This window comes from Fusarium odoratissimum (genome assembly GCF_000260195.1).
Source record: "Fusarium odoratissimum NRRL 54006 unplaced genomic scaffold supercont1.1, whole genome shotgun sequence".
In the NCBI taxonomy this organism is placed as follows: domain Eukaryota; kingdom Fungi; phylum Ascomycota; class Sordariomycetes; order Hypocreales; family Nectriaceae; genus Fusarium; species Fusarium odoratissimum.
Window position 1 is genome coordinate 4,524,167 of NW_022158687.1, and position 19,687 is coordinate 4,543,853.

Consider the following 19,687-nt stretch of genomic DNA (forward strand, 5'->3'; position numbering starts at 1 on the left):
ACTCATAGCGGGCGGGGCACTCTGCTAGGCGCTGCCAGGCTAGTCGAATAGAGACAAGAACAACCACAAGGCTGGCGTTTGTGAAGCCTTCAAGAGTTCCCCGACCTCGAAGATCAACTAAGTTTTACTTGGTGATATTGGCGTATCGCCACGAGATCTATCACAAAACTTTATACCCTCTCTCCGCCTCAGACTACCGCGCGCTTCCGTTACTGCGGACTGAATCCCGCAATCATACAACCTTTGCTTTCGGAGCACATGACGTCTGTGGTATAGCTACAGACAACCTGGGATAGCTTCACAGCCTGATCGTCGGACCCTGGCCAGCCATGTTAGACCTTCACGTATGGGGCTCCGCCTTTGGCCTCCCGTCCATTGACCCCGAGTGCCTTGCTATCATCACATACCTGCATAGCAGCCTCCCTGTATCAGCCTGGCGCCTGATTCCAAGCAACGATCCTTCCATCAGCCCGTGTAGTATGGCTTACCATTACCGTTGCCTTGACTGAACCCTGTCTTGCTGACCGTTGCAACCAGATACACTACCAGCATTGTATGATGAGGGCGTATGGGTATCAGGCTTCGGTCCTATTGTCGAGTACTTGACTGACAAGTCCATCGGTGACAATCTGGATGCTGGCCTGACCGACATTCAGCAGGCTGACCGTGTTGCATATGTTGCCTTCTTGTCTGCGCACGCTGCTCCATTGCTGGATCTTTCACTCTATGTCTCCGCTGCCAACTGGTCAGCCACAACTCGGCCCGCCTTCAGCACTCTATTATCCTTCCCATTGACATGGACAGTTCCGCCACTGCTCCGTGCCGAGGCTGTTAAACGTGTTGAGCACCTGGGCTTTGCTGATATGGATACCGACTTTGACCCTAATGGCGGCCTTCACCTATCCTCCGGAAGAGATGCTTTACCAGAGACATTCCGAAGGCACATTCCTGTGAGGACAAAGAAGACGATTCATGAAGAAATGACCCCTGAACAAGCAGTTCTTATAAGGTTATATGGAATCACAGAAGACTGTCTCACTGTGTTAGATGATTTCCTCGAGGGAGGGCCCGAGGAGAAGATGCATGGTTTCTTCAACGGTACAGAAATCTCATCTTTGGACTGCTTAGCCTTTGGCTATCTCGCCTTGATGCGTGATGCCCCCGTACCAAGATCTTTCTTAAAAGATTGGCTCATGAAGAAGACACCTCGGTTGTCCACGTTTGTTGACGGTATGAAGACAAGATGTCTGGACAAGTCCAAACTCTTGCCGTGGGTTGAGCCTGGTAATAACACCGTATTACGCATTGGAAGCCGAACTCTTGACAGCATCCTTCACAACGTTCCTGGTCTGGGTGATGAGTATGCGACCGAAGTGCGAAGACGTGCTGAAGGAGGTATCACTGGCATTGATGCCAGATCCCTCATGTTGGCATTGAGTCTCCTTGCCACAGGTGCAGCTCTTGGCTATGGCTATCACACATACAAGGCACTACAGCCATTTGGATCACGGATACAAGTGTGGTATTCACACAAAAACTATTCGAAACTCAGCGAGTTTGGTGCGCTGGGCTCCATGTTGGGCAGTGTATTAGGAGGGCCAGTGGAAGCACCTAGACCATCTCATCCGTCAAACCAGGCTCGGTTCGTCGAGACCGATACAGACGTGGACTAGGAATGATGATAACGATGTAAAATTATTGTACATTTATGTAATAGACAAACCACTTCCAAATACCCTCTGTCAGAGGGATAACCCCAAAGGATGTTCCCTTCCCGTGATCTAGATGTTGCGAACTATCTATCATAATTTTTCTCAAGGCGTATCAGACCCATTGCCACTTAGTGACTTCACATCTCTTTGTGTCATGATTCATATCTGTCTGATCTCTTTGCCAACCATCTCAGGTCGCTCAATTTCCCACTCATCTCGCAAGACGGCGAAAGTGAGATCTGTCACCAGCAGACTCTGACCCAAACTCCACACAAGAGTGATGGCATAGAAGAAATTGGCATTGCCGCTTCCTGCATAGATCCAGAGGTGGTAAAAAGCTGGCCCAAGGAATGTCGCGTACAGCAGCGTAGAGGTGGTAACAAAAGCGTACCGCATAAGGGGGAAAACATGTCGGAACAGAGGGACCACAGACAAGAAGAGGCTGGCATCTGCAAGCGAAGGATAAGGCTTGAAGATTGAGAAAATGCCCAGTAGGATGGTCAAGACAGCCAAGGGCTGGGGGCGGAGACGGATAGAGAGGGCTGCAGGATAGGCTGCAAGATGCAGCCAGAAGACGCCAAGGAAGAAAGCCCTAAACGAGTCAAACATCTCAATGAAGAAATACCACCACAGTCCCACGTTAGGTGTGAGATCCGATAAGGTCAATTGGATGCCATATGTGCGAGCCAGGAACTCCCAGGAGTTGTTGGCAAGCAAAAAAGACATGCCCAATAACAAAACCACGCACCCCAGCACAGCAGCTACGTTAGTAGCTGCAAACTTAGTGATGCAAGCAATCCGACGCTTCTCAACTTGGCAATCATAGGCAAGGAGGACAAGCGGAGGGAGGAGCAGGATAGGATACATAGACAAATAAGATGCGAAAGAGATTGCGACCATGGCGTTGAAAGGAGATCCTTGGATAGCTTTGGCGATGGCAAGAAGAATGGCGCAGTTGGTGAAGACGCCTGTTGATCGTCCTATACATGTCGCAATGGTGTATGGGTTGAACAAGAAGCTGGCACCTATTAGTTCTGATACACGAAGTTCTGAGTCAAGATATCCCTTACCCAGCAGCAATTGCAGCACTACCAAACTTATTGGCACGGCGCGGCGATGTAAATAGCTTCGAGTTGCCCGCAACACCCGATTCGGCAATTTTATACAGAGCGTCGGCGCTGAGGAGGTCGACGGCGATGTAGAGTAGGTGTGTGAAGATGGGCCAGCTCTTTACGTCGGGGAGTAGCGAGAACAAGGGCAACAGAAGAGGAGCCTGGTGGAAGACACCACCATCGTATGGCGAGACATTGTTCGTATATAGGAATAGACCTTCTTGTACTTGGGGGTTTGTAAGTAAGCTACATTCGATGCTCGTTATGCGACGACCGGTTGAGACTTACATCGCTTGAAGCTTGTGACGGGGGTGGATATCTCGACGCGACCTGTTAGGAGATCGGGCAGGCCAGGGAAAGCAAGGAATAAGATAAGTCGGAGCAGGGCAGCGCCGGCGAACACGCTGGCTTTGCCTCGCAATGTCATTGTGTCTGACATTGCATCCCTCCAGCGAATATTGTTGGTATAAACAGCTCTAGAGGAGGTTCGTGATACAGTCGAATTGGAGGCCACTTGGCTGGTTGAGCTCCCGTCCTTGCTTGGCGGCCCCTCCACCTTCGGGATGTACCTGCGACGGGAGAGGGGCCGCTGGAAGAGCCGCTGGAGCTTTTCGCCAGAGCTCGATAACAGCTCCACTATATTCGCTGGATTGGCGATGCCAGGCGCTGCAAATGCGCTTAAGGGTGCTGAACATGCCCCCGGGCGGTGAGCGGCCCATCACCCAATAAAAAGGCCCCATTTGTGGTCTAGTCCATACTAGCGTCAGATCAAGGCGGTACAACCTGGCATAAAATTTCACGTTGGAAAAAAAAGTTGAAAGATTGTTAGGAAAAAGTGCCCCGCTGGTTTCGCAGAGAGATACAATCAACCACCAACACTATCACATCTCCAATTAACAATGCCTCGGATAAAGAAGAAGGGAAAGGCCGGCGCGGCCAAGAACTACGTTACTCGAAACCAGGCGATTCGAAAACTTCAGATCAGCCTTCCCGACTTCCGAAAGCTGTGCATTTGGAAGGGAATCTATCCTCGCGAGCCCCGAAGCAGAAAGAAGGTTTCCAAGTCTTCCACCAGCTCGACTACCTTCTACTACACCAAGGACATCCAGTATCTGCTCCACGAGCCGCTGCTTCAGAAGTTCCGCGATCAGAAGGTTCTTGAGAAGAAGATCTCTCGTGCGCTCGGTCGAGGCGATGTCACCGACGCCGCTCGCCTAGAGGGCAATGCTTCGCGACCTGAGAAGACAGGAAAGCCTCGCTATACTCTTGACCATGTCATTCGCGAGCGCTATCCCACATTTATTGATGCGATCCGAGATCTTGATGACTGCTTGTCAATGCTCTTTTTGTTCGCCAACTTGCCTTCCACCTCCTCGGTTCCCGCTAAGATGATTGCCCGTTGCGAGCGCCTGTGCCTCGAGTTCCAGCACTACCTCATTGTGTCGCAGAGCGTTACCAAGTCGTTCCTCTCCATCAAGGGTATCTACTATCAGGCAAACATCCAGGGCGAGGAGGTCCTCTGGCTGGTTCCTTACAAGTTCAACCAGCGCGTCGTTGGCGATGTCGACTTCCGTATCATGGGCACCTTTGTTGAGTTCTATATGACCCTCCTCGGCTTCGTCAACTTCCGACTGTACACCTCTCTTGGCCTCAAGTACCCTCCCAAGTTCGACCAGGCTAAGGATGAGGCTGGTGCTGAGCTCGGTGCTTTCACCCTCGAGGGCAAGACCTTGGTTGGTGTCGACGAGAACGAACAGAAGACATTGGAGGCTGCTGAGCACAAGCCCGACCCCAAGGTTCAGGCTGCTGTCAACAAGGTTATCAAGAAAATCAAGGGCAACGATGACGATGAGTCGACAACAACGTCCGAGAACCAGGTTGAGGGCGAGGACCAGGAGGCCGGTGTAATTGATAAATTTGAGCCTGCAGTCTCTGGTGGCGATATTCTGCCCCAGCCTTCTAACACTGGAAACAACCCCAACAGCCTCTTCTCCAACCTCACCATCTACCTGTCCCGCGAAACCCCACGACAACCCCTCGAATTCCTTCTCAAGTCTTTTGGCTGCAGGCGTGTTGGCTGGGATGCCGTTCTCGGCGATGGCGCTTTCACCACCAACGAGCTTGACCCTAATATCACTCACCAGATCGTTGATCGACCTCCTATCCAGGCCTCTGCTGAGGATGAGGCTGATGGCGACGACAACCAGACATCACAGAAGCTTGCTGCCAACCGACGAGTTCCAGGACGAACATACATTCAGCCTCAATGGGTTTGGGACAGTGTCAACGACGGCGAGCTGAAGGAGCCTCATCTATATGCTCCTGGAGCTGATCTTCCTCCCCATCTGAGCCCCTTCGTGAGGAACGTCCAGGGTGCATATGATCCCACTGTTCCTCTGGAGGAGCAAGAGCCTGAGGCTGAAGCCATTGAGGCTCAGAGCGATGGCGAGGATGAGGTTGATGATACTGCTGAGGGTATGGATGTGGCTGATTCTGATGAGGGAGAGGGAGAGGGTGGCGAGGACGACGAGTTTGGCGGCTTCTCTGCAGACGAGCAAGAAGAGGACGAGGAAGAAGATGATGCCGAGCAACGGCAAGACGAGCTTGAGGCTGAGCTCATTGGTGGTGCTGTTAAGCCCAAGACCACGAACGCCAAGGCCAAGGCTAAGGAGGACGCTCGCAAGGCCCTCTCCAAGAAGGCTCGCGAGGAGGCTGAGGATCTGGAGCGTGCGAAGGGTATGCTCAGCAAGAAGAAGAGAAAGCTGTATGAGCAGATGGTGTACACAAACAACAAGAAGAGTGCTGAGGACCAGAAGCTACGGGCCAAGAGGAGAAAGTTCGAAAAGGAAAAGGCCACCAAGGGCAAGGCCAAGGCTTAGGCGTAATGTTAAGGCACTGTTTTATACCATTCCTATAGATTTTAAGCTGTACGCGATTAAAAGCATTTATTGAGTTGGTTATACGCAAATCTGTGTTGAGCAAATGCTGTGTCGGTGAATGTTGTCTCAGGTGGATAACCTGGCTTTTACTTTGCGAAGCACCTCTGAAAAACTTGAACTTCTCAACTCACCACAAATACTGGCTCAACCATCCTGGCAGAATACTACCCACGGATAATGTGATTCCTGGAGATTAACCTACATCTGAGTAATTATATTTACACATCATTGTTACCCGTCTTTTCGCCAAGATGGAAGCAAGCGCTACCACCTGGGAGTTAGACAGCGATGAGATCGCATCTATCGCCTCTGAGGACTTGCACGAACATAGACCGAATCGCTGGACGGGCGCTAAATCGACGTGGCGCACTCTGACGGAAGAGGACAGACTGCTCTGGCAATCAATGAAGCAGATTAAAGATCAGGATCTCGCGGTGCATTTATACAATGCTTTTGCGCTAAAGCGACGAGGCCGAAATCCGGAGACAGCACAGGATTTAGTCGTCAGAACAGTGAGTCGATATCATCTTTTATACCACAAGTGGAATGCACTGACGATGTAACTTAGGAATCTGGTGAAGAAGGTGTTTGGGCACCGCCCAAGGCATGGACTGCATGGCCGCTCAAACATAAACATGTGCCCAAGGAGTGCTTCACCAACGAACAGCACGACGAAGATGACCGTTTTACATTCCGCAGAGAGGAAGAGATACTCCCCAGTACTGAGCTTGAAGAAGAAATATCTGCCACTATCTTGAGAACTGCCAAGCGTCGGTTCCGCAGGAGGAAGAGCAAGATGGCCAAACCGTCCATCGAAGAAGATTCCACGCCTCTATATAATGAGAGTGGCAACAGCACACCTGATTCTTTGTCACGCGAATCTTCTGCCAAGCTTGAGACTGATGAAGGCAAAGAAGAAGATGAAGACGAAAAGATGGCTGTCGATGAAGAAGATAGTCGGCGTACACGACGTCATCCCAAAACTTATGAACCAGTCGAGTCTACCAACGACGAGGCATCCTATGCCCTTTTACGTCCATCAACACGACACATTTTATCACAGCTGGACAATACACTAAAAATACTTCATAATTCACGTATTACAGGCATGAATTATCTCTCTGATTCTTCAACTGAAGAGGAGTCAGATAACCAGAGCCAAAGCGGACAGAAGAGATCTCGTGGTCGTCCGCGAAAAATTCTACATGAGGTTGACACATCTGCATCTACCTCACCAGCGGGAGCTGGTAAAACCAGCAGACGAGGTCGCCCCCGAAAAGTCCATATCCCTCATGCTGGAGAATCACATGAAGAGATGCTTCAACGTGTTGCTCGTGAATCTCATCGAAAGATCCCCTCGACGCTTGAAGACAGAGACGCAGCTTTTGAGGAGTGGATCCGCAAAGGTGACGAGATCATTGAGCGAGAGCGATCACGATCTCTATCGTTGAAACGAGCAACTTCTCAAGGGGCAGAGACGGAGGAGGAATCAGTACCAGGAACAAACGCTGAACGTAAGCTCTTAAGATGGGGCTTGCGTGATTGGAGCGATGTGCTGGGCGCAGCTGCTATAGCAGGTTTCTCAGGCGATGCCATTGCGAGAGCAACACGAAGATGCGCTGATTTGTTCGGTGAAGGAATGGTAGTGAGGACGCTGAACGAAGTGCCTGCCACTAATGATAAAGGCACCACTTCCGTCGAGTATCGTCCTGAGCCTATCCAGCTATCCTACTCGGATGAAGAAGACAATGATGAAAGCGATGATGCCGCAGATCTCATACAGCGCCGTGTCGCATCTCGTCAAGCCTCTCTCGCATACTCAAGTCGCAGCCCAGACTCCGTTAGAAGCCCCAGCCGTCACTCAACACGCTCTCCAGGACCATCATCAGCCGTCCGGTCTCCAAGCTCCCGCTCCAACTCTGCAGGTGGAATGTTATTTTGTCCAATTCCCTCATGCGACCGCGCTGCACAGGGTTTCGCACGCAAAGCAAACCTTCGGCGGCATATGGAGCTTATACACCAGGGACAGACGGAAGAACTTGACAGTGACGAGGAGGTTGCAGGTGGTGTACATGTGGATGGCTTCCTCAAGCCTATTGTGCCAGGAAGGGGCTGGAGAGGCGAGGACACTATTCAGAGGAAGAGGAAGAGATTCTACGGCGATAAACTTGGGATGAGCCGTGAGACGAGTTATGCCGAAGAGGATTTGTCCTCATGAAACAGGTGTAATTCAGAGTGCCACTATTATTGAACGACCTTCTGGCCTAGTAACGAGGGAAAGGGTTTGGTTGATTCATACATTACTCACGGCATGCATGGTACAAAAGAATATCTGGTACAAAAGAATAAATAATTTCATATCTGATGGTCCTCTCTTTTCCCTTCTCTAGCTGTACGTGCCCCCCAGATGAAGAAGATAAAAAGGTAACAAAAGATTCCATGCAGGTTTCTAGAAGAAACAGCAAAAGAGAAACTCCGGTACAGGGAATCGAACCCTGGGCTCCGCGGAACTGATCTCTCAGGTTATGAGAGCGCGAAATGTTAGCCACTACACCATACCGGACGGTGACTTGTTGAGGAGAGTCACTGCAATTTGATGCCAACAACGCAGAGGCACTCATACCAGTCAAGCTCGACGTTTGTTTAGCTGAGACAGAAGTAGGTCAAAAATAGCGCAGACGGGAGGTGCAGACGAGAGAGACCATAAGAATGTGAATAGCATTCATTACTTTAATTGTCTAAAAGTCAAAGGGTATCAAGTACTCAAATAACCCTACAACGAAAACCCAGACAACAGTGCTGGGAATCGAACAATGAAGAAAACCATCCATAGCGATGCTTCCTTACAACACCCCAAACTCCCAGATCCAAAAGGCCCTACGAACAAAGGAACAGTGACAGACAGTGTATAAGAGTTTTAGTTGAGCCTTGGACTCTTTCTCCTAGACAGGCTCTCCTCAAGCGCGGTTGGAAGCATATTCTCGCCGCCCTCAGAGATGATGGGATCCCTGACTCCAACCTTCTTGGCGCTGCGAGTCACACGCGTGCTGCGCTTAAACAGTGGCAAAGTGCGCTCAGGGGGCATGGATATAATGCTGGCGCGAGGATCAAAGCCGATGGATCCCGTTGTGTGATTTGGTACATTGGGGTTCACTTCACGAAGGCTTCCGGCCAGACCTATGTGCTCAGGGGCACTAGCATTGGACATGCGAGAGGGCGGAGGTCGGACTGGGGATGTCATCATTTTCTGAGGGCAGTCAAGGTCGGCAAAGACCATGGTACCATCCCTGTCAGATGCGTCACGATCCTTGGTCGGTGTAGAAACCTCGTCGATGCGTGAAATGATGAGATCGTGATCTTCAGTGCGAGGAAGGTCAGTGGGGTAATGATATTGGACCTTGGCTGGTGTTTCACCAGTTGGCTGGTATTCTTGGAGGGCCGCGCGAGTGATGTCTTCGCGCAAGTTAGCCAGAGGTTGGCAGAGCTGATCATTGAGTGGCTCCAGGCCATCTTGAAGATCACCAAGATCGAGCTCCATCTCCTCGCCCAAGTTCTTGACGCGGTCAAATGTAGACTTGAAGTGCGATGAAATGTTTCCGAAAGACTCCTCAACAGTATTGGACAACGACTGAACGGACACGCTGTGAGACTCATGGTGATGGCCGTTCTCAGTCTTTGCACGGCTGACAAAGTCGTCTAGGGCTTCCATTTGAACATCGAGATCCTTGATTTGCTCGTCGACAACACGAACAGTCTCGGCATGAACAGACTTGGCAGTAGCTTGGATGGAGCTGCTGTGGTCATTGGCGGCTGTCCAGTCATCCTTCAACTTCGTCTTGAGCTGCTCACGAGACTTCTTGACCTCGTCCAGCAGCTCACCCTCCTTGACATCCCACGTTGACATACCCTCGCCATATGTATCGACGGCCTGCTCCAAGTTGGTGCTGGTGGCCGTGATGCTCTTCTGAATCTGGGAAGCTCTGTCGTGAAGCCGTGACTCCTGAGCATCGGCATGGGTGTTGATAAGAGCTGTTATTTGAGTCATGAGCTTCTGACGTTCATCAACGGCTTGGCGACGCTCCTCCACCAGGGCATCTTGAATTCGCGAGGAGATTGTAGCGTTTTGTAGCACAATCGTGTTTGTTGCTGCTTGGAGCTGTCGCTTGAGGTTGTCGCACTCAGCTCGCTGAGCAGTGATGTGCTTAACAAGATCCTCGAAGGTGGACTTGAAGTCTTTTCCAATAGCACTGTAAGAGTTGTGAAGCTGTAACCTGTCAGAATATGGTCTCTAAAGCTGTAACACAGAAGCTTACCTGTCCGTGGAACGCAGTCATCTCATTCAACATATCTGCCGCTATCCTCTCGGCAGAATGAGAGATAGACTGCAGGCTCTCGCCCATTCGCTCCTTGACCGTGTCACGAACAACCTTGATCTCCTCCAAAACCTCGTCCATATCCTCCTTCGACTTCTGCTTCGACTGGAGTAAGTCTTTCTTCGACTGAGTGAATGTGCTCAAGTGCTCATCGAGGAAAGTTTGTGTAGTCGATAGCTTACGCAGCTCCTCATCTACAAAGTTCTCCATGCGCTGTCCGACACTTGCAATATGTTCTTGCTGCTCCTCCTGGAACTCATTGATTCGACGCTCGACCATGGAGGTAACATCAGCAACCTGATCTTGAGATGTTGTCCATGTGTTTCGGTTGATCGACTGAAGATCCGACTTTCGCTTGTTCTTGGCATGAAGACCACCAACATCACGGACTGTCTTATGCAGCTTGTTGATGAGCTCTCCACCAACCTCAGTAAGCTTCTGCTCCGTCTTCTGGTGTGCTTTTCTGATCTTGGTTTCCTCAGCAAGTGACTTCCGTGTTGCAGAAAGAACAATCTCAGTTTGGTCCAACACTTCCTTGGTATCGTCCAGCTGGGCTTTTGTGCCCTCGTGATCCTTCTTTAGTCCCATGAACGTAGACTGTAGGCTGAACAGCTCCTGGACCTTGTTGCGCAAGTTGTTTTCCAGGGTCTCAAGCTTGGCAGCCTGTTCCTCGTTGACGATGCGGCGAGATTCGCTCTGAGCCGTCATCTCTTCGTAGGCTTCGTTTGAGAGATAGACACCGTTGCGTTGGCGAGTAGCGATAAGCTCACTCTTGAGCTTCTCGATTTCCATAGTGAAGTCCCTGAGCAGTGTCTTCTTCTCAACCATAGGGTTGAGCTGGGGCTTGTTCTTGATGTTCTTGGCCCTGAAGGCATAGTCGAGTGTTGATATGGTCTCTTCCAGGTTACTCTTGGCGGGAGAAATGGTTGCAATAATGCAAGTCTTTGTTCTACCACCAAGTGAGTCTTGTAACAAACGAGTCAACTTGGACTCTCGGTAGGGAATATGAGAGCTGCGGTCCACAAGCGCGTTGATGACTCGACCGAGAGTCAAGAGTGACTTGTTGATGAGGCCAGCCTCCGCAGCACGCTTGTTCTCAGCTCCTGATCGCTGAATGTTCTCACTTCCAGCCAAATCGACGAGGTTCAGCTTTCCAGCACTAACAAGAGCATCCACGCCGTGCTCGTTCGGCTTTCGGACATATGTGGTAATGGTGAAGACCGTGTGACTGCGAGAACTTAGATCATTGCACTTTGTAGCAGCAACCTGGCGTTTCAAACTGCCGTCCTGGAGCACTTTGACACCCTCGGTAGCGCTCTTGATGTGCTTCTCCTCCATGCCCTGAACAATGGTGCTGAGATGGCCTCGTCGTGAAGTGTCGTCGAAAATCTTGAGCTTGTTGCCCTCGTCGGATGAAAGCAGATCGCGGAGTTCTTCATTGTAAAGTTCAATAAAGGAGCACTTGATGGTACTCTCGGCGTTCTCAAGCTCGAGCTTGTTGAACAGTGTCTGTAGGACTCGAGGAATGATACCAGCTTCGTCTGAGAGCATACCCAGGGTGTCGGTCATGTCACCAGACATGGTATATGTCTTTCCTGTACCTGTCTGTCCATAGGCAAAGATGGTGCAGTTATATCCGGAGAGCATCTAAGACAGTTAGTAACTAGATTTGTGTCCCGTATGCTCTTTCAACCCACCTCGTCCAGAATTGGCTTTACTGTATCATCAAAAACCATGTTTTGATCCGCCGCCTGGGAAAAGACGCGATCAAAATTATATGAGCGGTTGCTCAAGGCATTGGAGCCCATTGACAACTCGACAATCTTTCCCTTGACCGCATCTGCCGTAACAACAACGTTGCTGTTCTCGCGGACCTCACGCTCGTTGCGTCCGCGACATCGCACAACGACCTGGATATTTGTCTCCTCGGCGCTAGACTCGGCCTCAAAGTCACGCTCCTTGCGCTTAGTTCCGATGGTATTAACAGTGTTTACTGAAGCGATAGATCCAGTCGGTGATACGGCGCCGTTGCGCGTCGCGAGCGATGAGCCATATCGTGTCGGTGGTGCTCTTGACCCAGCTCTTACACTGGAGCGGCTGCTGTTGGCGGTGGCAGCGCGCACGCCTGGAGCCATGGCGATGCGGCTGTGCTCCCGATCGGAGCGGGTTGGGCGTGGAGGAGCCACGATGGGCAACTTTTTGTGGTTTCTATCGAGTTGACTCTGGTGTTGAAGGCTGTAGAAGAAGCCTCGAGGATGCTTCAGACGCTGCACATTCGCTTGATCGAGTATGAAACTAAAGGAGCAAAAATGTTTGAAACTTGTAGAACCTCGAATACGTTGACATTACAAGGAGGGGATGCCTGCATATAGTTTTGGTTATGATCGCGGCAGGGCTGTTTGACATAAAGTAAATAGTACAACTCTGTTGAACCATGTTTAGGTGGAACGGGCTAGGGTCAACACAAGCTAGGGCGTTCGTTGCCACGACAACCAGCCACCTCTAGCTCACCCGCTGCCTATCCTGGTCTACACTCAATGGAACTCTCACTAAAAGCGGTGAAAGTCATGTTACGATAGGTCATTATTTCATGTCTTGGGTGCGAGTATCATGATCTCCGCTGTCATCATGAGACACTTTGATTAGGTCCTCAGTGATTCAAGGTCAAACATAAACGGCATTACATTCCCGTATGGGGATAAATGCTCAAGTACGCCTTCTATGTAATACAAAAAATTAATCAAAACTCCAGGATTTGTAGATTCGTCTCATCATGAAGCGCTCTGTGAGGCTGATAGATTGCTATTCGGTATCCATCTTGTTGTCGTCGGCTTCTGACTTCGTCTCGCTCGCTGGAGCTTTGGCTTCCTCTCCCTTTTTCTCTTCCTCCTTCACATCAGAAGCCACTGTATCAGCTTTCTTGTCGTCCTCGGCTTCTTCTTCTTCCTTTAGCTTCTTGTGGGTTTCGCTTTCAAGGTCTTCGTCTGCCTCCCGTTTGGAGCCTACGCTCTCTGCGCCGGGGCTCTTGGCTTCACTCTCGCTTTCAGCATCTCCATCAGCGTCTACATCGACCTTGCCCTCCTCGTCATCGTCATGTTTCCTGCCAACTGCCGCCTCAACATCGATCCCTTGCATTCCCATGCTACCTTCTGACATGAAACTCGTAGTTGTAGATTGAGGTCCGGTGTCGCTCATGCCGATCTCTTCTGGCCCTCTGGCATGGGGTATCTCGTCTTCTTCCTCATGTGGCTCTTCGTCCTCTTCCTCGTCCATCGTCATACGTTCTCCTTCATGAACCACTTCTTGGGCTCTTGACAGTTGGCTCACGGGGACCACGCCGGCTCTTTGCTCTTGGCGTAAGAGTTCTCCTTGTGTGACCCCTCGTGCATGCCCCGTAGATGGAATTCCGTTGACGCTGACTGAAACTGTCTCGATGCTTCCCACTCCATTGGGGCCCTCGATAGTCTCTGTGCTTTCACTGTGAATTTGAGCTCCCGGGGTGTCCTGTGAACTCTCCGGGCTGCGCCTCGTCAACCAAGGAATAGGCGTTAGCAGTGCTCCTCCCAGCGCTTCATCTGTGCCCAATGCTGCCGTTGTAGGGTTGCTCCATGAGACTGACACTGCTGGATCCTTGGGGTCCTCGCCATTCAAATGCATCGAAGACATGTCAGGAATAGGCGGTGGCAGGGGATATGTCTTCGTGCTCGATGTCACCTGGACTACGCGATCAACGGCATGTAGATAAGGCGCTACTGCTCTATAATGCGCTCTGGGTCGTAAGATCAGCTCGGCAAGGCGCTGAATGGTGTGTGGGGGGTGTGTCTCAAAGGTCTCGAGATGTTTGGTGATGTCAATGACCATATCGGCCAGTTGCTTGGGTAGCGCACCATCGATGACTTGTGTAGCTGGAAGCGACTCGGTTGCAGCAGTTTCCTTGTTCGTTTCTTGAGACGATTCGGCTTGTGGTGACGCGGGCGCAGATGCTCGCACCTCGACAGGAGGCTGGTGAGCCGGTGGTGGAGGCGGTAGTTTAGGGATGGGGAATTCGTTGTGCGCAATCTGAAGCGGTCAGTCTCTAGGTCGAATCAATCGCAAAGCGACAGGTGGTAGTACCTTGTCAAGTCTGGCAATTATGTCACTGCGCACAGTAGGCCAGGCGTCCCTATTGCAGTCAGGTTTTCATGTCCACATACGTGCATCCAGGTCTTTGAACTTACTTTTCCACAGTAGCGCCCGAGGCGAAAAGAGTGAGAGGTCCATTATCGCTATCGACCTCCATGTTATAAGTTGCGATAGAAATGTTAATGTGCGATGGTGTTGATCACCAAGTCGCGATCGGTCGCGATGCTTTGGTCAGTGGTGGGGTTGTAGATATGGGGGCATCTGTCCCGTTAGATGCATGTAAACTTAACCTACACCACACTGGCTAGGTACCTTAACTTAAGGTAGGTAACAGGGAACTACTTCGATCTACAGGTCTGTGAAGATCACGTCGATAACCAATTCAAAAGAAGATGCTAATAGTGTGTGTTGATATTTTTGCTTTGGCAAGACAAGTTTGTGGTTGAAGGCATATAACATTCCACCTCAGGCGCACTTTCATTCAAGGACCTGGTTTATCCATAACTACCATCGACACAACAGTACCATGAAGGGAAGTGTTGAGGTGAAACGAATTATCTTTTTATGGGCTCATCAATAAACACAACATCTCGTTTACTGAATACCATTAAGAATCTATCTATTATAACCTCAAAACCCAACGGAGAATACATCTTGGCCATAACCAGCCCGTTCTACGTTTAGAACTGGAACGGGTTATACAACCACTTTGACGGCTCAAACATTGCCTCAAACTTAATCCCATCATACGTTCCAATAGCACAACTTAGATCATGGAAACCCTCCAATCCCGTAACCGGTAGATCTTGCTCAGCATCAGTCTCCTCATGGAGCGCCCACCCACCCGTCATCGTACCGTTGCGCGTAAAGAAGATATCGACCTGCGGCTTAGGTCCACCAACAGAACGCAATGTCATGCCAATACCGTAAGTCTCTCCGCGCTTGAAAGGCTGAGTGAAATCGCGGCCACCCCAGCGATCGTTGACGTATTTGTGTCCGTCGTCACCATGTACCGCTAGACTTCCGCGATGCCAGCCTGGCATGCGGAATGAAGGATAGGGTAGCGCGGTGAAACCCAGGGCGATGAATACCTCAGGGCTGTCGCGCGCAAGCTTAACTTCGTAGTAGATAGTCTTGGGCTGGCCGAGGCGAACAGGGTCATGCTCAGTTACTGAGTAGAGAGGTGGGTAACCAATAATGCAACGGTCAGGTGAGTTCTTCTTACTCCAACCTTGCCAATGTCCTGGTTCCATCCAAGTGAGCTTACCACTGAAGCCCACGGGCTCCATGAGGCGAATGTTGCCTGCCTGGAGAGCTGTCTTTCCAGTCTGGTCCAAGTTAATGGGTGCTGTCAACGGATACGACTGGCACCAATCCTCGCCAGCATTGGCCTCTTCCTCAGTAGCATTGCTGGTAGGAGACCTATCGTAGCCGCTGAAGATAGCGGGTGGTGGTGGGAACAGTGAAGTATCCGGCACTGCCACTTCCCAGTCATGCTTGGGCGGAGGTCCAGATGGTGGCGCGTAGTCTCCTCGGCCTGGTGGAGGCCCTAGAGGTGCAGAGTATGGAGGTGCATCATACTGCGCTGCGGCCTTGCCCGGCGGTGGTCCTAGAGGAGCAGAATATTGCTGCGATGAAGATTGACCAGGTGGTGGTCCCGGAGGTGGTGCAAAATCCGAGGCCTGTTTTCTGTCTGGGGGAGGTCCTGGGGGCGCAGAATAGCTAGACTCTCCAGCATATTGATTTGGGTCATTTTGAGGGTTGTATTTGCTCTTCTTTACATCTCCTTGACTCTGAGAAGATGCCGGCCTCTGCGCGGGACGAGGCGCAGGGTCATTATTCGCCTCTTTCTTGCTTCCAAAACACATGGCGATGATGATGATGTTGTTGAAATTAGGTATAGGACCTCAAGCTACATATGACGATGTTAAGCAGGGATTCAAAAGTGGGCACCTGCAACCACATATAAGCTTAAATCAAGCAGGATTCACGGTTGAATAGCAAAAAATTACCCAAGAACGGTTATTGGTGAGCAATTGAGGGTTTAAGAAGGACGTCTATATATGTTTCCTTTGGTCTTTTGGCCTCCTTTGTTGACATCATGTTGGTTTAAAGTAGTGGCTGTGCCGCTTAATTTCCACAAACACCACGCCGCTTTGAGCTTACACAGCCCCTTCTGGTATCACGAGGCAGAAAGCTGAATTACGATACGCCAATACGCAGGGCATGATAAGTCAATGAATTGTATTGGGTTAGGCCACTATAGGTATTACTGTTGCTTCTTTAAAAATAAAAAAAAAAAAAAAACAAGTTGGGTTATCTTGTCAATTTGAGTTATTCTTTTCCCTTTGTAAGTTGTTAACTACTGGGCATCTCAGCCCATGATGTTGTTACTACTCCGATATTTGATGTGAGAAAGCCCCATCCTCAGCCCTCACCGACCGAGTTTCTATGACGCAGACTAACTACCTCCACCCCACTCGCTGGCTTCCTGTTCATTGGGATAGAAGAAGGCTACAACAGCAATGATGATGTACACCGCACAGAGCAGAGCACCTTCAAGGTAATTGCTTCTTCCGTCCAGGACGAGGAAGTTGACAATAAACGCCGAAACGAACAGACAGACAGTCTCAAATAGTGTAAAGTAAAGAGACATATCTTTGTCCATGATCCATGCGAGAATAACCATGACGGGAGTAAGGAGTAGAGCAATTTGGATGGAGCTGCCTACAGCGACACCGATCGCGAGATCCATGTGGTTTTTGTATGCGACCTTGATGGCCGTGACATGTTCAGCGGCGTTGCCAACAATAGGGAGAATGATGAGACCAATTCCGACCTCGTTGACACCAGAAGACTCAACGACCTCTCGAATAGAACCAACCAGAAGTTCAGCGCAAACTGCAACCAAGGCTGTGGAGACGAGGAGAAGAATGATGGCACCACTCTGGGTGAGGTGGTCTTCTTCGTTCTCCTGTTCCTTGGCGATCATTTGAGCACCAGGGGCAGTCAAGATTGGAGGAACAGAAGAGGGCAACATGGCGCCTGGAGCTCGAAACTGGAGACGGTCCGGGAGAGAATTTGTACGTCTGATTCCATAGCGAACGTGAGGGACAGGGGTAGATGCCACCGTCGACTGTTCAGTGAAAACAGGGGCGATGTTTTTGACAGACAATCCTCGCAGGGGGAATGGCCGTTTGCCAGTGTTTGAGGGGCCAGCCTCAAGGTCATCCTGAACGGCGAAGTCCACACGTCGAGGTTCACATTCGCTATTGTTCTGCGGAGCATTTTCGGGCAGCTCATTCTGTGCCTCAGTAACGCCTGCGGCCTTCTTGGCATCACGGGCTTGCTTTTTGCTCTTGCGGTGCCTGTGTCGGCGATATCGACGGCGTCGACGTGAACGCTTTGCCTCTTCTTCATCCTCTTCTTCAATGGCACTCTCACTACCCTCGTAAGATGGGAAGCGAGGAATACGATGACGCGAAGCGGTTGCCTCAGAGACCTCATCCTGTGGGGTGGTGTTTGTCGTTGTGAACGAGGCACTGCGGGTTCCTTTGGTATCAGCGGTATCAACTGAAGCAGTGCTAGATCTCCTATGCCGCCTATTTCGCAGAACCTTTTTCATTTTCTTTCGCATTGTACCATGAGATGAGTCAGAGTCAGATGAATCGGAACTTGAGGATGAGCTGTCGTCAGAGCTGGAAGAATCCAGAAGGCCGGCAGCGGGTCCAGGGGCCAACTCAGCATCAATGATATGCTGAGGAGTCGACTCATACATGTAAGCATGAGATTTCAGCTGGAACATGAGATAGATGACGTATACAAGCAGAAGGACCTATGTTTATTAGCATATTGAAAAAAATCGTGTACAAACCTGAGACTTACGATGCTCGTTCCACGGCTGATTTTGAGGGATTGCCGGTCAGCGAGATCATTATCTCGGAAGGAAGCATGAAAGGCTGTCTTTTAAATGGTCAGTACGTGTATAGATATAAGCTGTTTGTAACATACCGGCAGAACAAGACTGATAACACTCAAACTGAGCAAACAAGCACTCATTTGAGTGACAGTACTGTTATAGACTTGCTCTCTGAAGCGCAAACCACCAAGAAGCATGCTCATACCTAAAATTAAACTGTTATTATTTGGAGTTGAAAGGCTGGGCAACCTCTGGAACGGTTGACAGCAAAGGGGAGGGAGGGTACCTAAGATAAGCAATAAATTCGATAAGATTGAACCTAATAGAGATGCCTGGACAATGCGAATTTCGTCTTTCGTTAAGGCTGAGATGAAGATAATGAGTTCCACGGCGTTGCCTATAATAAACATGCGGATTAGACTCTGTGTGGTGTTGTGTTGTGGGTAGACTTACCAAAAGTGACATTCAGCAACGCGCCGAGAGCATCACCCATCTTTCGGGCAACAGACTCGGTAGCATAAGCTAAGAGACCAGCAAGAGGAATAATGGCAACTGCATTGAGACCAAAAACAATACCTCCATTGATGTCATCTACCTGGGATACTGCAATACCAACAGGGACGAAGATGAGGAGGATGTTGAGCCAGCTGTGGAAGATAGAAATTTTGACACTTCGCTTAACTTCAGCGAAGAATCTGTTCATTTTGCTGGTTGGATTGGGGTTCTCTTGTGACGGCTCCTCGGCCTTGTTGGGAGTCTCTATGACAGACCCCGGCCGTGCAGCCTGAGATGATGTGTGAGATGGGACATCGCCAGCAGAGAGAGCCTTGAGAAGAGAGGAGTTGTTTCGGCTGGGACCTTGACGGTCACCGCCGTTGACAGAGCCAGAGCTGCCATTCTGTTTTTCGTTGAATTCTTTGTGTTCAGGGTTGCTGTGCTCATTCAAGCCCTGAGCAGTGGGCGCTGCGGGTTGTGCACCAGAGCGACTGCCATCTATATTGGGTGGATCAGGAGAAGCTTCCTTCATCGAACAGGTGTTTGACTCTCGAGAGTGTGATGCGAAGCCGTGAACTATCAGAAAAGATAGTCGTCTTGGGCGTGGTGAGTTTGGGTAAACGTCGAAGTTGTAAGTAGGAGATGTAGGAGGACCAAGAGCCAAGGCCTTGGCTTTAAGGCGGGAGCTAGATCTGGGATGACGCTGGTTATCCAGTGGCGTCTGTGGATATCAACCCACTTTTTATGTGGCTGGAACTGTCCAGGCCATGAGTCTGGCGTAATGATGGATATCTGATGTCGTCAAAATCGGTGAGGGAGCCGGCTATAGTTGTGCTTGATTGGTTCCATGTAGTGCTGTCAAAGGCAAAGTGAGGCGGTGCAGCCTCAGATTATCAGATACTATGGACTAGTTTGCCCCGTGATCCCTGAGCTCGTTCGCTTGTAAAGAATCTCGACGTTTCTAGTTCTATCGTGACTCATTTAGTTTTTCCTCGATAACAACAACGCTCAGCTA

General features: G+C 50.3%; 8 protein-coding genes and 1 non-coding gene across 11 annotated transcripts; 3 read left to right on the plus strand and 6 right to left on the minus strand.

The window, feature by feature from the left end:
• Nucleotides 1-30: 30 nt before the first annotated feature.
• On the plus strand, nt 31-2,374 carry FOIG_01573 (uncharacterized protein). Its single transcript, XM_031198540.1, has 2 exons — nt 31-477; nt 538-2,374. The coding sequence occupies exons 1-2, from the start codon at nt 330-332 to the stop codon at nt 1,671-1,673; spliced, it is 1,284 nt and encodes a 427-aa protein (XP_031074307.1). The 5' UTR covers nt 31-329; the 3' UTR covers nt 1,674-2,374.
• On the minus strand, nt 76-3,427 carry FOIG_01574 (phosphatidylinositol glycan, class U). The gene is made up of 3 exons (XM_031198541.1): nt 3,113-3,427; nt 2,783-3,050; nt 76-2,730 (listed from the first exon to the last, which is right to left on the minus strand). The coding sequence occupies exons 1-3, from the start codon at nt 3,261-3,263 to the stop codon at nt 1,872-1,874; spliced, it is 1,278 nt and encodes a 425-aa protein (XP_031074308.1). The 5' UTR covers nt 3,264-3,427; the 3' UTR covers nt 76-1,871.
• A 220-nt stretch (nt 3,428-3,647) lies between these two features.
• On the plus strand, nt 3,648-5,833 carry FOIG_01575 (uncharacterized protein). The gene has a single exon (XM_031198542.1). It carries the CDS (start codon nt 3,724-3,726, stop codon nt 5,701-5,703), a length of 1,980 nt encoding a protein of 659 aa, XP_031074309.1. The 5' UTR covers nt 3,648-3,723; the 3' UTR covers nt 5,704-5,833.
• Nucleotides 5,834-5,889: 56 nt separating this feature from the next.
• Nucleotides 5,890-8,135, plus strand: FOIG_01576 (uncharacterized protein). Its single transcript, XM_031198543.1, has 2 exons — nt 5,890-6,275; nt 6,332-8,135. The coding sequence occupies exons 1-2, from the start codon at nt 6,015-6,017 to the stop codon at nt 7,979-7,981; spliced, it is 1,911 nt and encodes a 636-aa protein (XP_031074310.1). The 5' UTR covers nt 5,890-6,014; the 3' UTR covers nt 7,982-8,135.
• A 101-nt stretch (nt 8,136-8,236) lies between these two features.
• Nucleotides 8,237-8,326, minus strand: FOIG_01577. The gene has a single exon. It is a non-coding gene; the product is annotated as a tRNA-Glu (tRNA).
• Nucleotides 8,327-8,455: 129 nt separating this feature from the next.
• FOIG_01578 (kinesin family member 11) lies at nt 8,456-12,551 on the minus strand. Its single transcript, XM_031198544.1, has 3 exons — nt 11,834-12,551; nt 10,077-11,783; nt 8,456-10,027 (listed from the first exon to the last, which is right to left on the minus strand). The coding sequence occupies exons 1-3, from the start codon at nt 12,269-12,271 to the stop codon at nt 8,681-8,683; spliced, it is 3,492 nt and encodes a 1,163-aa protein (XP_031074311.1). The 5' UTR covers nt 12,272-12,551; the 3' UTR covers nt 8,456-8,680.
• A 151-nt stretch (nt 12,552-12,702) lies between these two features.
• On the minus strand, nt 12,703-14,514 carry FOIG_01579 (uncharacterized protein). Its single transcript, XM_031198545.1, has 3 exons — nt 14,354-14,514; nt 14,250-14,298; nt 12,703-14,195 (listed from the first exon to the last, which is right to left on the minus strand). The coding sequence occupies exons 1-3, from the start codon at nt 14,413-14,415 to the stop codon at nt 12,939-12,941; spliced, it is 1,368 nt and encodes a 455-aa protein (XP_031074312.1). The 5' UTR covers nt 14,416-14,514; the 3' UTR covers nt 12,703-12,938.
• A 276-nt stretch (nt 14,515-14,790) lies between these two features.
• On the minus strand, nt 14,791-16,373 carry FOIG_01580 (uncharacterized protein). 2 transcript variants are annotated; one of them, XM_031198547.1, is made up of 2 exons: nt 16,271-16,373; nt 14,791-16,211 (listed from the first exon to the last, which is right to left on the minus strand). In XM_031198547.1, the coding sequence occupies exon 2, from the start codon at nt 16,124-16,126 to the stop codon at nt 14,939-14,941; it is 1,188 nt and encodes a 395-aa protein (XP_031074314.1). In that variant the 5' UTR covers nt 16,127-16,211; nt 16,271-16,373; the 3' UTR covers nt 14,791-14,938. The 2 variants fall into 2 exon arrangements, with proteins under 2 accessions (XP_031074314.1, XP_031074313.1); XM_031198546.1 differs by having other exon boundaries at nt 14,791-16,373.
• Nucleotides 16,374-16,426: 53 nt separating this feature from the next.
• On the minus strand, nt 16,427-19,444 carry FOIG_01581 (uncharacterized protein). Of its 2 annotated transcripts, XM_031198548.1 has the most exons (5): nt 18,631-19,444; nt 18,464-18,574; nt 18,270-18,382; nt 18,144-18,221; nt 16,427-18,093 (listed from the first exon to the last, which is right to left on the minus strand). In XM_031198548.1, exons 1-5 carry the CDS (start codon nt 19,202-19,204, stop codon nt 16,720-16,722), a joined length of 2,250 nt encoding a protein of 749 aa, XP_031074315.1. In that variant the 5' UTR covers nt 19,205-19,444; the 3' UTR covers nt 16,427-16,719. The 2 variants fall into 2 exon arrangements, with proteins under 2 accessions (XP_031074315.1, XP_031074316.1); XM_031198549.1 differs by having other exon boundaries at nt 18,464-19,444.
• Nucleotides 19,445-19,687: the final 243 nt, after the last annotated feature.

Coding starts and splice junctions, on each gene's coding strand:
- FOIG_01574 (XM_031198541.1), bottom strand. CDS start 3,263: ATGTCAGACACAATGACATTGCGAGGCAAAGCCAGCGTGTTCGCCGGC. Junction 3,051..3,112: donor CGTCACAAGCTTCAAGCGAT/GTAAGTCTCAAC, acceptor CAAACCCCCAAG/TACAAGAAGGTCTATTCCTA. Junction 2,731..2,782: donor AGTGCTGCAATTGCTGCTGG/GTAAGGGATATC, acceptor AATAGGTGCCAG/CTTCTTGTTCAACCCATACA.
- FOIG_01575 (XM_031198542.1), top strand. CDS start 3,724: ATGCCTCGGATAAAGAAGAAGGGAAAGGCCGGCGCGGCCAAGAACTAC.
- FOIG_01573 (XM_031198540.1), top strand. CDS start 330: ATGTTAGACCTTCACGTATGGGGCTCCGCCTTTGGCCTCCCGTCCATT. Junction 478..537: donor TCCTTCCATCAGCCCGTGTA/GTATGGCTTACC, acceptor CGTTGCAACCAG/ATACACTACCAGCATTGTAT.
- FOIG_01581 (XM_031198548.1), bottom strand. CDS start 19,204: ATGAAGGAAGCTTCTCCTGATCCACCCAATATAGATGGCAGTCGCTCT. Junction 18,575..18,630: donor GTTGCTGAATGTCACTTTTG/GTAAGTCTACCC, acceptor TGTTTATTATAG/GCAACGCCGTGGAACTCATT. Junction 18,094..18,143: donor TCAGCCGTGGAACGAGCATC/GTAAGTCTCAGG, acceptor TAATAAACATAG/GTCCTTCTGCTTGTATACGT.
- FOIG_01576 (XM_031198543.1), top strand. CDS start 6,015: ATGGAAGCAAGCGCTACCACCTGGGAGTTAGACAGCGATGAGATCGCA. Junction 6,276..6,331: donor AGGATTTAGTCGTCAGAACA/GTGAGTCGATAT, acceptor GATGTAACTTAG/GAATCTGGTGAAGAAGGTGT.
- FOIG_01580 (XM_031198547.1), bottom strand. CDS start 16,126: ATGTGTTTTGGAAGCAAGAAAGAGGCGAATAATGACCCTGCGCCTCGT.
- FOIG_01579 (XM_031198545.1), bottom strand. CDS start 14,415: ATGGAGGTCGATAGCGATAATGGACCTCTCACTCTTTTCGCCTCGGGC. Junction 14,299..14,353: donor TCGGGCGCTACTGTGGAAAA/GTAAGTTCAAAG, acceptor TGACTGCAATAG/GGACGCCTGGCCTACTGTGC. Junction 14,196..14,249: donor TAATTGCCAGACTTGACAAG/GTACTACCACCT, acceptor TGACCGCTTCAG/ATTGCGCACAACGAATTCCC.
- FOIG_01578 (XM_031198544.1), bottom strand. CDS start 12,271: ATGGCTCCAGGCGTGCGCGCTGCCACCGCCAACAGCAGCCGCTCCAGT. Junction 11,784..11,833: donor TAAAGCCAATTCTGGACGAG/GTGGGTTGAAAG, acceptor TAACTGTCTTAG/ATGCTCTCCGGATATAACTG. Junction 10,028..10,076: donor TGACTGCGTTCCACGGACAG/GTAAGCTTCTGT, acceptor GACAGGTTACAG/CTTCACAACTCTTACAGTGC.